This window comes from Prionailurus viverrinus, chromosome F1, assembly GCF_022837055.1.
Source record: "Prionailurus viverrinus isolate Anna chromosome F1, UM_Priviv_1.0, whole genome shotgun sequence".
NCBI classification, from domain to species: domain Eukaryota; kingdom Metazoa; phylum Chordata; class Mammalia; order Carnivora; family Felidae; genus Prionailurus; species Prionailurus viverrinus.
The window spans coordinates 66,272,642-66,284,885 of NC_062577.1; the positions used below are offsets into that span (position 1 = coordinate 66,272,642).

Genomic DNA, 12,244 nt, shown 5'->3' on the forward strand with positions numbered 1-12,244 from the left:
ACGAGGGCAGACGTGCTGGGGTGGCCCTGTGACCCGCGTGCTCGGCCGGCGGCCGTCAGGCCCAAAGTGAATCACAACGTGGGGGCTCCAGCCGGCGACACAAGCCATGAGCGGACCACATACGTATGAGGGTGCACACGCGCTCGCACACTCCGCGCATGCACGGCCGCACGCGCACACCCATGCACACACACACTCACACTCACACTCACACTTTGGGGCCGTCAGCTTGCTTGGGGAGGTGCCCGCACACCCTTGTCCTGGTTAAGCTGATATTTGTGCCCCGGGACTCTGTTTTTCTGTCATTTTCAAGTGTCCCAAATGATCAAGGACATTTAGAACTTCAGCGTCTCTGGGAAGATGTGCTGTAATCGTGACGATTCTGGCAGGCGACGAGGCGGCTCGGAAGCCGGGGAACACAGGCCCCCACGTTCCACCCAGCCTTGGGGCAGGCGGTCGGGCAGTCCCGAGGGTCCTCACGGCAGAGACTGGAAGCCAGCAGGGCCCGACCGCGGGGCAGACAGGGTGCCGGGGCCTGGCAGGACTCGGAGTCTGGAGGAATCCTGGCTTCTTGAAGCCTGTTCGCCCGGTGAGCTGACTTCTCCGAGCCTCAGTTTCCTCCTCCACAAAAGCGGGTTGATGATACTGCCGTGGGTACCGCCGTAGCACAGGCAGATGTCGTAACGAGGGGTCGCAGGTCTGGGAAGGGCTGGCTGGTGGCTGGGGGTGGCTTGCGGGCATTTGGCACACGTTCCCACTCGGCCACGAGTCCCTCTGTGGCCCCTGATGGCGGTGGCTGGCCTGTGCAAGGATGGCTGGAGCTAACTCACGTGGTGGGGCGAAGAATAGAAACATCTGGAATCCTGGGGAGATGACCTCATGGTTCCTGGGTTCGAGCCCCGCGTCGGGCTCTGTGCTGACGGCTCGGAGCCTGGAGCCTGTTTCGGATTCTGTGTCTCCCTCTCTCTCTGCCCCTCCCCTGCTCTGTCTCTGTGTCTCTGTGTCTCTGTCTCTCTCTGTCTCTCTCTCTCTGTCAAGAATAAGTAAATAAACATTAAAAAAGAAAGAATAGGGGCGCCTGGGTGGCTCAGTCGGTTAAGCGTCCGACTTCGGCTCAGGTCACGATCTCACGGTTCGTGAGTTCGAGCCCTGCGTCGGGCTCTGTGCTGACAGCTCGGAGCCTGGAGCCTGCTTCGGATGCTGTGTCTCCCTCTCGGCCCCTTCCCTGCTCATGCTTTGTCTCTCTCTGTCTCAAAAATAAATAAAAACATTAAAAAAAATAATTAAAAAAAAAAAGAAAGAATAATCTGGTATGTACCTAAAATCTGGGTTAGTTGTGTGACCTTGGAAAAGTCTCTCTTATTCTCTGTTTTTTGTTTTTTGTGTGGTTTTTTTTTTTTTTTTAATCAGTAAATGGAGACATTGTGGAGTTGTCTGTAGGGTGAGGATGTGAGGTAATTGGTGTAGAAGCCTAGTCTGGGACCTGGCACACAGTCGGTACTCAATAAATGTCAGGGAGAGTAAAAGTTCTGTTAAGTAATTTCAAGAAGCACTTATTAAGCACCTGTTGTGGTCAGAGGTCGGAGGTCACACAGCACGGACACAGTGTCCCTGGTTCTCAGGCTCTCCCCGAGCTTGTGAGCCTCGTGCCGTGGTTGTGTACTCTGATGCTTTGTATAGCGTGGTCCTGCATTTGCAGTCTTTTTCACATTAAAAAAGTAAAACATTTAAAAATAATTGGAAATACCGTATACGCAGCTTTGTGGTCGGAGTTTTTCACTTGATGTTGTACCATGAGCTTTTCCTCTTCAGACGTTCTCTGCAGAAGTGGTTTTCGCTGGCTACCTAGTGGTCTATCACTGGCTATTCCCAAATGCATTTAACCACTCTGATAGTGTTGGGCATTTAGGAATAAATGGCTTAAAAATGGCTCATCTGTTGGGATTTAGTCCCTAAGAATTCCGTGTATGAAGGGTCACTACTGTGTCGTTGAACAGCTCTGAGTTGCAGAGTCGCCCAGCTGAGGGGCCCCCATCCCCCGTGGCCTGTCAGTCCCTGTGGCCCCTCAGCAGGGAGGCGAGTACCCCCCCCCCCCCGTGCCGTCCAGCCGCTCCCTCGCTGGCTGCCGTCGCCGGAAGAACCGTATTAATCTCAAGCTTCGCTGGATGGAGTTCAGGCAGCAAAAAAAGATGACAATTCAACATTTGACAAGTAGGAAACATATCTAGTCCAGCCATTCTGATGTATTTTCCGGCTGGTAAACACGTCAATGGTTTACTTTTTGTGGACGCGTAGTAGAGAATGCGAGGAAACCTGCAAAGTCGTGAGGGTCCCGCTGATCCGGGTCTGGGTGAACACAAGGGGAGGGGGCGGGGGGAGTCGCCTCTTCTGTGAAGGTTCTGAGCTTGAGAACGAAAGGAAGAGGCTCGAAGGAGGAGACCCCTCCCTCCACCTCTCCCTCTAGACGTGATGCAAACAGACTTGGATTCTGATTTCAGTGATTTCTGCCAAAAGAAATAAATTAGAGGGTGAAATGTGCTGCTGACCACAAACCCTTCCCAGCCAAGGCCTGATGTTCCCCAGATGCCCTCAGACCCCTTGGAGGGAGAAGTGAGGGTCATTTCTGAGTCGAGAGCGCTGTGCGCTGTCCCCGCCGGCCCCTGTAGGCTGGTTTGTCTTCTAACGCAGTCTGAGTTCAGTGCCCGCTCCCTTCAGCCCCCCGGAGGCCCGGCCCGTGGGCTTGGCCGGCGTCTCAGGCACCGGGTCGCGGTTTCGAAGGTAGGACCCTTCCTGAGGGCTGTCCCTGTGCCCCGCGTGCTCCGTGCCCTCCCTGCAGCCGTGGACGTGTGTGTGGGCCCGTGAGTGCGGGCTGCTCTTGGGTACGCCGTGGACCGCGGAGGCTCAGTGACCGAGCGGGGGACTTTCCGCAGCGGGCGCACGGACCCGCCCGGTGTCTGCCGCTGGAGCTTGTGCATAAGCCACGTGGGAAGGCCTGGCGTGCAGGGCACTCTCCGGACACCCTGCGGCCCTGGCGCGGTGTCACTCGTGTAGCGGGTGCTCAAGAAATGAGACGTGGTGGAAACCGTCGCGAATGAATGAATGAACTATTTCGTGAGTCCTCCCTTGAGTCTCCAGCGCCAGCTTGTGCCTGGCACAAAGTGGGCCCCATAGTTGTATCACGTAAACGAGCGGTGGGTCGACGGGCCCCAGGAGAGGTTCCCTCCGTCAGCCTGCGGGGGTGGGGTGGGAGCGTGGCTTTGGGTGCCTGCTGGCACAGGCCCTCCGCTCGCCCCAGTGCTTCCGTCCTGGACGACACCGTCTGACCCTGCAGACCCCTGTCTGCCCCTGAAACTCTCTGGGACGGTGAGGTCTCCTCCCTCCAGCCCAGCTCGGCCGTGGGTTTGGAAGTCCGTCACACCCTGCCTTCGAAATACCTCCGTTCCCGTCGAGCCGTTGTTTAGATTTGCTTAAGTGGGTCCGGCCTTCCCTTCTGCCATTTTTTGTCACAGGGACGGCCCAAAGGCCGCGGGCAGAGCTCTGGGCTCGAGCCCGAGACCTCGGCTCTGAACTCTGGCACGAGGCACTCCCCCTGTGCCTCTACCTGTAACGTCTGTACAGTCGGGAGAGAGGCCAGGGGTGTCGCGGTGGTGGCCAAGAGCGGACGCATGAAGCCGCCTTGTGAACTGTAACGTGCTTTAGGGAAATCAGGCGTGGTGATGCGCCGTGGCCGGTGAGCACAGGGCGTTTGTTCCTGGTGTGCGTCTCTCGGCAGTGAGTGCCGCCCGGCTCTCGTCCGCTACCTCTGCTCGGGCTGTGTTCCCATCCCCCCTTGGGACCGGAGTCCTCCCTACTTCCTGGCTCCCAAACGCCCAGGAGAGCGGTGAGGCCCAGCCTGGACGCCCCAAATTTGCAGGGGATGTGACGTGAATGACAGAAGTAGCCCAGCGTCCGCGGCCAGCGCTCGTCTAGGACCGTTCACAAACTGCTTTACTCTTCCCAGAGGCCCCTAGGCGGGTCCTAATGTCTTCCCCATCAGACGCTTGAGACCACGGAGGCAGAGGTGGGGTAAGGGGCCCGAAGCCACAGAGCCAGGAGGGGCCGTGTCTAGGGCACGTGCTGCCAGCCCTGGGGCTCTCTACGCGCCCTGGGGCTGGGAGACGGGGTGCACAAAGGGGACCCGCCCGCATCTGCCCCACTCTCCACGGGGACCCTCTCTGCTCCGCGCTCAGCCCCTTTCGCCCTCCAGCAGCCCCCCTGCCTCCCTCCCTGCTCTGAGCCTAGTTTGGGGGTGAGAACAGCTGCTGGGACGCTCTGATCCGTCCCGGAGGGAACCCTGCATCATCAGAAACGGAAGGAACCTCGGGGATTGTCTGAGGTTTGTTCTGAGAGAAGAGAGGCCTAAGCTGGCCAGCACCGATGCCCGAACCACACGGCAGTACGAAAAGGAACTGTGCTCACGTGGCTTACGAGCGTGGACGCACAGTTGTGAGCCACACAGCAGCAAACTGAGCCACGGATGGCAAACGTCTTGCCGGCTCCTCCCAGGAGAGCAGACGGGACTTCGCCCTAGAAAACAGGGGCTGGGGGGAGCTGCTTGGCCCCAGCGGCTCGCGGCCCAGCCCAGAGGGCTCCCTGTGTGCCGTGGCCTGCACTCCCCGTCCCCGGAGCCCCCTTCCTGGCTGCCCTAATTCTCTGTCCTCTTCTCCTGCAGGATTCCATGTTTTCGCTGGCCCTGAAATGCCTTATCAGCCTGTCTACCATCATCCTCTTGGGCTTGATCGTCGCCTACCACACGCGAGAAGTCCAGGTGGGTGCCGTCCTCTCCCCTCCGCGAGCAGCGCCCGTCCCCACCCCAAAGCCCACCCCGTGCAGCCGCCTGGTGGTGTGGCACACCGTGGCTCTTCTCCTCCCGTCTGGACCCTCAGAGCGAGGGAACTGGGGCTTCAGCAGCTGTGACGCCGTCTTCTTTGGGGGTCCCAGAGGCGAATGTGGCTTCGCGATTTGGGGGCGGCTCTTTAACGCCAGCGCACTGAGAACCGCTTTCCTTCTCTCGCTGGGTCTTTTGGAACCTTGGCCACCGAGTCCCCCAGGGAGGCAGACCTATCTCCCGTCCCCTTGCACACGCACGTACACGCACGCATGCTCAAATTGCACCAAATCCCTCCGGGACTCTGTATCTCTGAGTGGTGTGGGCTTTACTTGCCGCAGACCCTGAAGGCTGGGAGGGGTCATTTTCTAGACGGAATACCGGTCCGATGTGGGGAGGGGCTGCTCGGAAGTGACTGCGCCCCCAGAGAAACGTCGGCGGGGCCTCCGGGCCCAGCTTCCAGCCTGGCCGACAGGGGTCCCATGCGGGCCAGGAAGGGTAGATGGCGAGAGGGTCTGTGGCATCTTCCCAGGACACCGGGGCGCCCGCACTGCCCGGCCCTGCATGCTGACCGGCCCTGCTGGAGACCCGGGTGGTTCTAAAACCTCCAGATGCTTTTTGTCCCATGTATGCGAGTCTGGAGATAATCCCAGTCCCTGGGCTGGAGGAACACAGTTCGATTCGCGTCTGGGCCGCAGGCGACACATTGACAAAGACCAGAGCTCGCGGTCAGAGAGACCGGCTGGGTCTCGGCCGGGACCCCTTCCTACAGGGCGTTTTTGTTTGGCCCCGCAACCTTTCTCGGGCTGCTGTGAGGACAGGATGTGCTCTGGGAGCCGGGAAACACCGTGCCAACCTCGTCCCCGTTACGGGGCATTCTGGGCAAGGTGGACCCGTCTGCCTTCCTGGCAGTGTCTGGGGGCCCCGGCCTGCCTGGATGGGCAAGCCTTGGCTCCCGGCCACCCTGGCAGGGCTCCAGGCAGCTGAGGACCAGAGGACACGGATCTAGGAGCTGCGACTCTAGTCTCCGGGGGGCTGCGGTGCTCAGACAGGCGTGTGCCCTCAGGGCGTCCAGACACTGCCACCAGCTTCCCTCCTGGAGCCTGAACTGCCCGACCCAGACCACTGTCCTGTCAACCCCAGGCAGGAGCCAGTACCGGCTGGGGGGGGGGGGGCGGGGTTAGGGACCAAGACAGGGCTGGGGGTCACTGTCTGGGCCCCAAACCAGCCGTGGCGCCCGGGGCTTCCCTCAACCCCACTGAACCCTCACGTCCTCATCTGGAGGGAGCCCCTTGGCGCGTATCACCCTGATCTGCGCAAGATGTCACCCGGGCCCCAGAGAAAAGGCGGAATCGTGACGCTCAGCCACGTGTCCCTCCCTCCCGTACTCTCGTGGCCCTGGTTCCCTCCTGCGGGCCTGTGGCCTCAGCGCCGGCCTGGGGCGGGGACACCACCTCGCCCGGCGTCCTCTGTCCCAGCCCCAGCTCGCGGCCAGGCTTTGCTTCGTCCTGATTACGGGCAGTAGAGGACACTGTCTCAGCCGTTACAGCCTGGCGCTCAGCACTTGCAGAAACAAAGTGAAGCCAGTGTCATTGAGTCCTGGCTCAGACACTTCAGTCTGCACGACCTGGGCCAGTAACAGCACCTCCAGGCCTCAGTTTCCCCGGGTGAAGTATAGGAGTCACATCACCCACTTTGGGTCGGGAACAGTGGAGTCCAGGGTGGGCGTTCATGGCATGGGACCTCTCTGCCCCACTCTTCCAGCCGGGCCTCGCCCATCCGTGTGCCAGCTGGGCCCACGAGGTGGCCCCCTGCTGACCGCCGGCACCGGCAGCCGGCTGGGCTTCTTCCCGCACCCCCGCCAGCCCCGCCTGGCTCTCAGCTGCCCTGGCTGTGCCCGTAGCCTACCTGGCCTCTGTCACGGGGGCAGTCACTGGCACGTGGCTCCCTCTGGAAGCTTACCCTTCCAGTAAGTTCTCTCTGCGCAGACCTTCTCCTGCCACGGGGAGGTGGGATGGCGTGGGCCCGGATGGCGTGGGGAGGGCCGGCTCCTGCAGGGCCCCTTGTAGGCACCTCGGTGGACCCTACCGTTCTCTGTTCTGTGTCTTTCTCCCCAGACTTCGGGATGGTAAGGTCACTATCTTTACGTTTCCAGGGACCCGTGGTGTCTGACGAGCAGGTTATCTGCGGGGCACGTCCTGAGGGAAAGGGTGCTGGATTCTAGACACCCGGTTTCCAAAGCAATTTAGATCGTCCCTCAGTTCTGTGGTCTCGGGCCTCATCTATTAATTGGGAATCGAAGCCTTCTAATTCTGTAATTGTCCGGTGCAGGTCTGGGCACAGCCGGGGACCTGCTTCCTGAGGGCGGAGGCGGGCTGCCCCGGAGCCTGGATGCTGGCCAGCGTCCAGCCCCCCCCCCCCCACCACCTTGGGCTGGGAACGCCCTCAGGGGGAGCAGGGCAGGGTGTGGCCCATCACCTCCCTGGGGTGGTGTCAGGGGCTTGTGTGAAGGACACGCTCACAGACTCCCCACTGCCCACGGGTTGCTGTTGACTTGGCTCAATTTTAGCAGGGACCAGATGACCGTGTCTGCGCCCCCTCCCCCCTGGTGCGCAGAAGCCTGGGGCACCTTCTAGAATGGTATTCCTAGTGTCAGTCTCGATGACTTGTGTTCTCGAGGCAGAATTCTGAAACGGGGTGGCTTTCTGTTGTGGAGCCGCAGGCTTGGATGTCTCCCAGAGGTGACCAGGTGCCCACCCCCACCCGTGCAGGGGCCTCTATACCTCTGTGACCTGTACCGCCTGTGACAGGGACGCTTGCCCGTGGGCAAAGGCCTCCGGTGGGCGAGGGGGGGTCTCCCGTGGGCGAGGGGTTCTCCGGTAGGTGAGGGGGTTCTCTGGTGAGTGAGGGGGGTCTCCTGTGGATGAGGTGTCTCCTCTGGGTGAGGGGCATCTCATGTGGGTGCAGGGGTCTCCTGTGGACGAGGGACACTCTCCCGTGATAGGCAGCGTGGGTGTTTGGCAAGTCCGCCCCTCTGTGGAGAGGAAGGGGTCTCCCGGAACGTGCGCTCAGCCCGACTGCGCTTCTAAGCCACAAAGGCAGGTGTCCCACAAGGCAGCCCCTGCCACGTTTCTCCTCGGGTTTTGTCCTTGGCTGTTTAGAGGGTGGAGCTTTCAGAGGCTCAGGCGTCTGTTATCCTCAGGCCAGTGTGACCTGGAAAGAAGTGAAGACACAAAAACCAACGCATTTTTGTTTATTTACCAAAACTTTGAAAACGCCGCCGACCTCACACAGTGCTACGGACCGTGCGGTTTGGCGTCACCGGGCCCCGTGGCGGCGCCGGCCGCCTCCCCCTGGGCTGCAGACCCGTGTGTGGTGTTGGGGCCCCTGGCGCGGCCCCCCTCTCGCACTCACCACGCACGACAGGGTCCACTCCGTGCAGAGCCCGGCGCAGGGGCCCAGCGCTCTCCACTGACCGCCCGGAGCGGAGCCACGGCTCGGGCCGACGCCCCTGGTGCTGTCCCGGAAGGCGGGTCGCCAGAGAACAGACTTCAGAGTCGCCAGCTCGGGTTCGAACCGCGGTGGTTGTCACATTTTAGCGTGTCTGGCAGCCCTTAGCAAGTTACTCGATCCCTCCGATCCCTCCTCGTCAATCTCCTTCCTCAGGGTGGGGCTGAGAACGGTACCCTGTTGTGGAGCTGGGGACACTGGTCATTTGCATGAGGCGTGGCGGGATCCGTCGCCGGGCAGAGTGGGGGCGAGGTGGTGAGTGCGGGCCAGTCTCCTGGGACGTCGCCTGCGAATGCGGGGATGCCAGGGTGGCAGCTGGAGCAGACACAGTGTGGAGGGAGGGTCCTCGTCCACTTTTACAGGGACTGCTGTCCTCCGGCTGCCAGAAAGGGGCCGGGTTCTGGTCCAGGAGCACGCAGGAGGGGGAGGGGAAGTGCCCTGGCTCAGAGCCGGGCCGGGGTGGGCGTGCACACACCCCTCTGGGGGCAGGAGCGGAGCCGGGTGAAGCCTTCGAGCACACAGCAGGGGCAGGAAGTTCGCCACGGAGCTGTGGAGGGAGCTGATGTGAGTGTGCTCACGGGTCGCGTGCACAGCGAGGCTGAGGTTCCCGCTCTTGTTTGGGGGCCTCCCGTCTAGTACGGACCCGAGGGGAGTGTGACGCTGACCAGCTGGGGGCCTCCAAGCTCATGGACTGAAACGGGACACCGGTGATCTATCAGGTGTGTGTTAAGTGGGTGTTTTTATTAAATGCCACCAAGTTCTCAGCCGACGGGGAAATTATTCCAAATTACAGGACGTAAATCACATTCAGCAGACGGCTCACGTTGCAGACGGGCTCACTCCCACGGCACGATGGGTCTGTAGGTCGGAGCGCCCTCCTGGATTTGCGACACGGGCATCGGTTTGCAGGAGGCGGACTGGCCAGAGGCTCCGGGGCCCCGTGCTAGCTGAGCTGGGGTGTCGTCCCACTGGGGAAGGGAGGACCCCTCAGGCCAAGTCTGGTTCTGGGCCCTCGCCCTTCCTCTCCCCTGAGGACCGTGGGTGTCAGGCGCTCGGCCCCTGGAGGCTGCTTGTCCAAGACCTTGATGCGCTGGGACCAGGCTCAGTGCCGTGACGTGAGGCGTGTGTGAAACCGTGTGGCCCCAGGGGTGAGTTTCACGGGGAGATGAGGCTTTAGCCAAGCCCTATCTTTGTCGGGAGCGGAGACCTTGTACGTCCGGACAGAACTGGCCTGGGGCACCTCAGGGCCGTGGAGAAGGAAGGAAGGGCCGTCTGTCCTCCACGTGGCGGCTGCCTGACCCCGGTGGGGCTGGGCCTGTGTCCTCGAACACATCTGGTGACGTTTCCTATGGGCCGGTGTCTGGCTGGCCGAGGCAGTCCCTTTGGGCTGACCGGATGGGGGACCCCAGAGATCCCAAGACCTCCAGGAGCCTCCCCGGCCACCCCAGTCCACAGGCGGGGAGCTGGCTTGGCCCTGGCCCTGACCCCTGAATCAAGCGACTGTTTCCTGCCCCACTGGCTCCCTGCTGTGCGGTGGGGACGACGTGACTCACTGTTGTGTCCCAGAGCCGAGCGCCCAGCAGAGCAGGTGGGGGCAGGCGGGCCGAGGTCTCCCCTCACTGGGCAGGAGAGCCTCCGTGCAGACTGAGCCTGCAGCCGCCGCCCTGCCACTCTGCCCGCTGGGCCTCCCTCCCTGTGCAGCTGGCTGTCGATGGCCATGGTTACCAGGCTACCCTGACGGCCTCCGTGTGACATTTGGGGTTTAACCCTTTCTGCTGCGGAGGGCTTTCCCGCCTGCTGTGCTCCCTGAGCCTGTGGGGCCCAGGTGCGGCCTCTCGGCCGCCTGTGTGGACCTTCTGTTCTGTCACTTGGAAATGTCATGCTGTCTCATGCTGCTCGACAGGCGTGTGGAGCGACTGTTAACAGGTGCACACAGCGCTGCCCTGGGCACGTTGAGACCTGCCCGGCGGGACGGACAGTCCGGGCTGCAGACTCGGCCCTGGGAGCTCTTGGACCCGTATGCAAATGCCTCTTGCCGGGGCCTCCAGAAGCTTCCTCAGCTCCAGGAGTCTGAGAGGTTAGGGCTGCCCTCTGCCCTCGAACACCAGCAGCAGGATAGAGGGGAAGCCAGTCTCGGGAGGAGGGGGAAGGTGGCCCCCCTGCTGGCTCAGGACCTGGTAGCACTCCCCCCCTCCCCCCCAGGCCCTGCGTTGCCTCGGAAACCACACAGTGTCAGTGAAGTGCCTGTGAAGTGAGGGGCAGAGACACGCTTCTCAAGAAGCTTCCGCTGAAATTCCAGGGTGCAAGACATCACCGTCCATCCCAGTTTGGGGGGCTGAGTGAACCGAGGGGTCTGCAGACAGCCGCCCACGCTGCTGCCCCAGCCGGGGGCCTCCACGTCATGGGCCTCGGTCACCTCTACGAGGTTCGAGGGGCCTGATCTCCGTGTGAGCTTGGGCGAGAGCAGGAGGGGGCCCTCCGTCCTCGCCGTGCTGTCCTCTGTGGAGGGAGCAGACGGGGTCAGATGGCCTCCCGGGCCTGTGATCGTATCAGGATTCCGTGTCCGAAGGGCCCGAGGGGAGGATGGCGGGAAGGAGCCGTGAGCGGGCCTGGTAACAGGCACCCAGACTGGTGGCACTCCTGCCCTTCCCCTGAGCGCCTGGCCTCTGCCCAACGGGGGCCTGGCTGTCCCCTCCACATAGCCTCCTGGGGACTGGCCGTCCCCTCTTTGCATCTGAAACGGGAAAAGTCACAAAGACAGCTCTTTGGCTCCAACGTCTTAGTTTAAAGGCGACTCTTACAAGTCTTACGAGGATGAACCGGTCAGACATCTGAAAGCTTTTAGGGTAATTAAAGCCTGTAACCGACCTCCCTTCCTCCCGGTGCCAAGTCCCGGCCTCTTTCCATGAGGACAGAGTGCCCCTCGCCACAGCCCCGGGTCGCATTCTGTGACCCTGAGAGGGCCCACGTGTGCCGTCCACGACCTGCCCAGACCCTGTTTGTCTCCTTTAGTATTGTGCTTGCTACTGTCTTTAGCTGCTGATCTTTTCCGCCCACGTGGTGGTTCTCCGTCGGGGGTGGCCCCAGACCCCCTGAGCTCTGCCTGGGCCCCAAGGACAGTGAACCCCACTGCCGCGTGCTTGGACAGCCCCCCTCCCCCCGGGCACAGCCCACGTGGCCGTCCCCGCCGCAGGAAGTGTAGGAACACAGTGATTGTGAAGAGACCCCTCCCTGAGGACTTGGGGGTTGGACGGCAGCCTGGGGTTAACGGTGTCGTTGCCACGCCTGACGACCAGCAGTCTGAGCATGGTCGTGTCCTTCGTGGCGGGAATGACGTCCTCCTGTTTTTAGGAGGAACGATGGCAAAGCCACCACTGGCCGGGTTCTCCAAAACCCAATAACCGGAGGAGACCTGGGCTCTCCTTGGTCAGCCTGTGAGTTAGACAACTCAGTACAATCGCCTTTTTCCCAACACGACACTGGCACAAACCTGCGGGGTTGCGGGAAGGATGCTGGGCCTGTGGCCAGTAGACCCAGGGCCAAGCTGTGACTTTGCCATTTAAAAGCGCTTTTTAAAAACCGTGGTAAAGCACACATATCAAAATTTACCGTTTTAGCTGTTTCTAAGTGAGTTCCTGCACGTTGCTGTATAGCTGGCCGTCCCCGTCTGGCCCCAGGGCAGACTGTCGCCTTGTGTGTAACCTTACGCCCCCCGATGGCCCGTGGGTGTGGACACTCCTCCGGGAGGTGACCTTCTCCAGGCTCCCGCCTCCGCTGTCAGGCCCTACTCCAGACCCTGAACCTGCGTCCCCGACCCAGCGTCACAGGCCCCCGGGTGCGACCCCGAGCTTAGATTTGGAAAGTGGT

At 61.5% G+C, this 12,244-nt stretch overlaps 1 protein-coding gene across 6 annotated transcripts in view; it reads left to right on the forward strand.

Annotated features, from left to right (window-relative positions):
* The window catches only part of KCNN3 (potassium calcium-activated channel subfamily N member 3), a 124,496-nt gene that overhangs the window by 33,367 nt on the left and 78,885 nt on the right, over nt 1-12,244 (forward strand). For all 6 annotated transcript variants that reach the window (XR_007148130.1, XR_007148129.1, XM_047840447.1 and 3 more), the window contains one exon: nt 4,712-4,807. Coding sequence is in view for 4 of the 6 variants with exons in the window: in XM_047840447.1 (XP_047696403.1) it covers nt 4,712-4,807 (96 nt within the window). In the remaining 2 variants the exon portion in view is untranslated. The remainder of the gene's footprint in view (nt 1-4,711; nt 4,808-12,244) is intronic.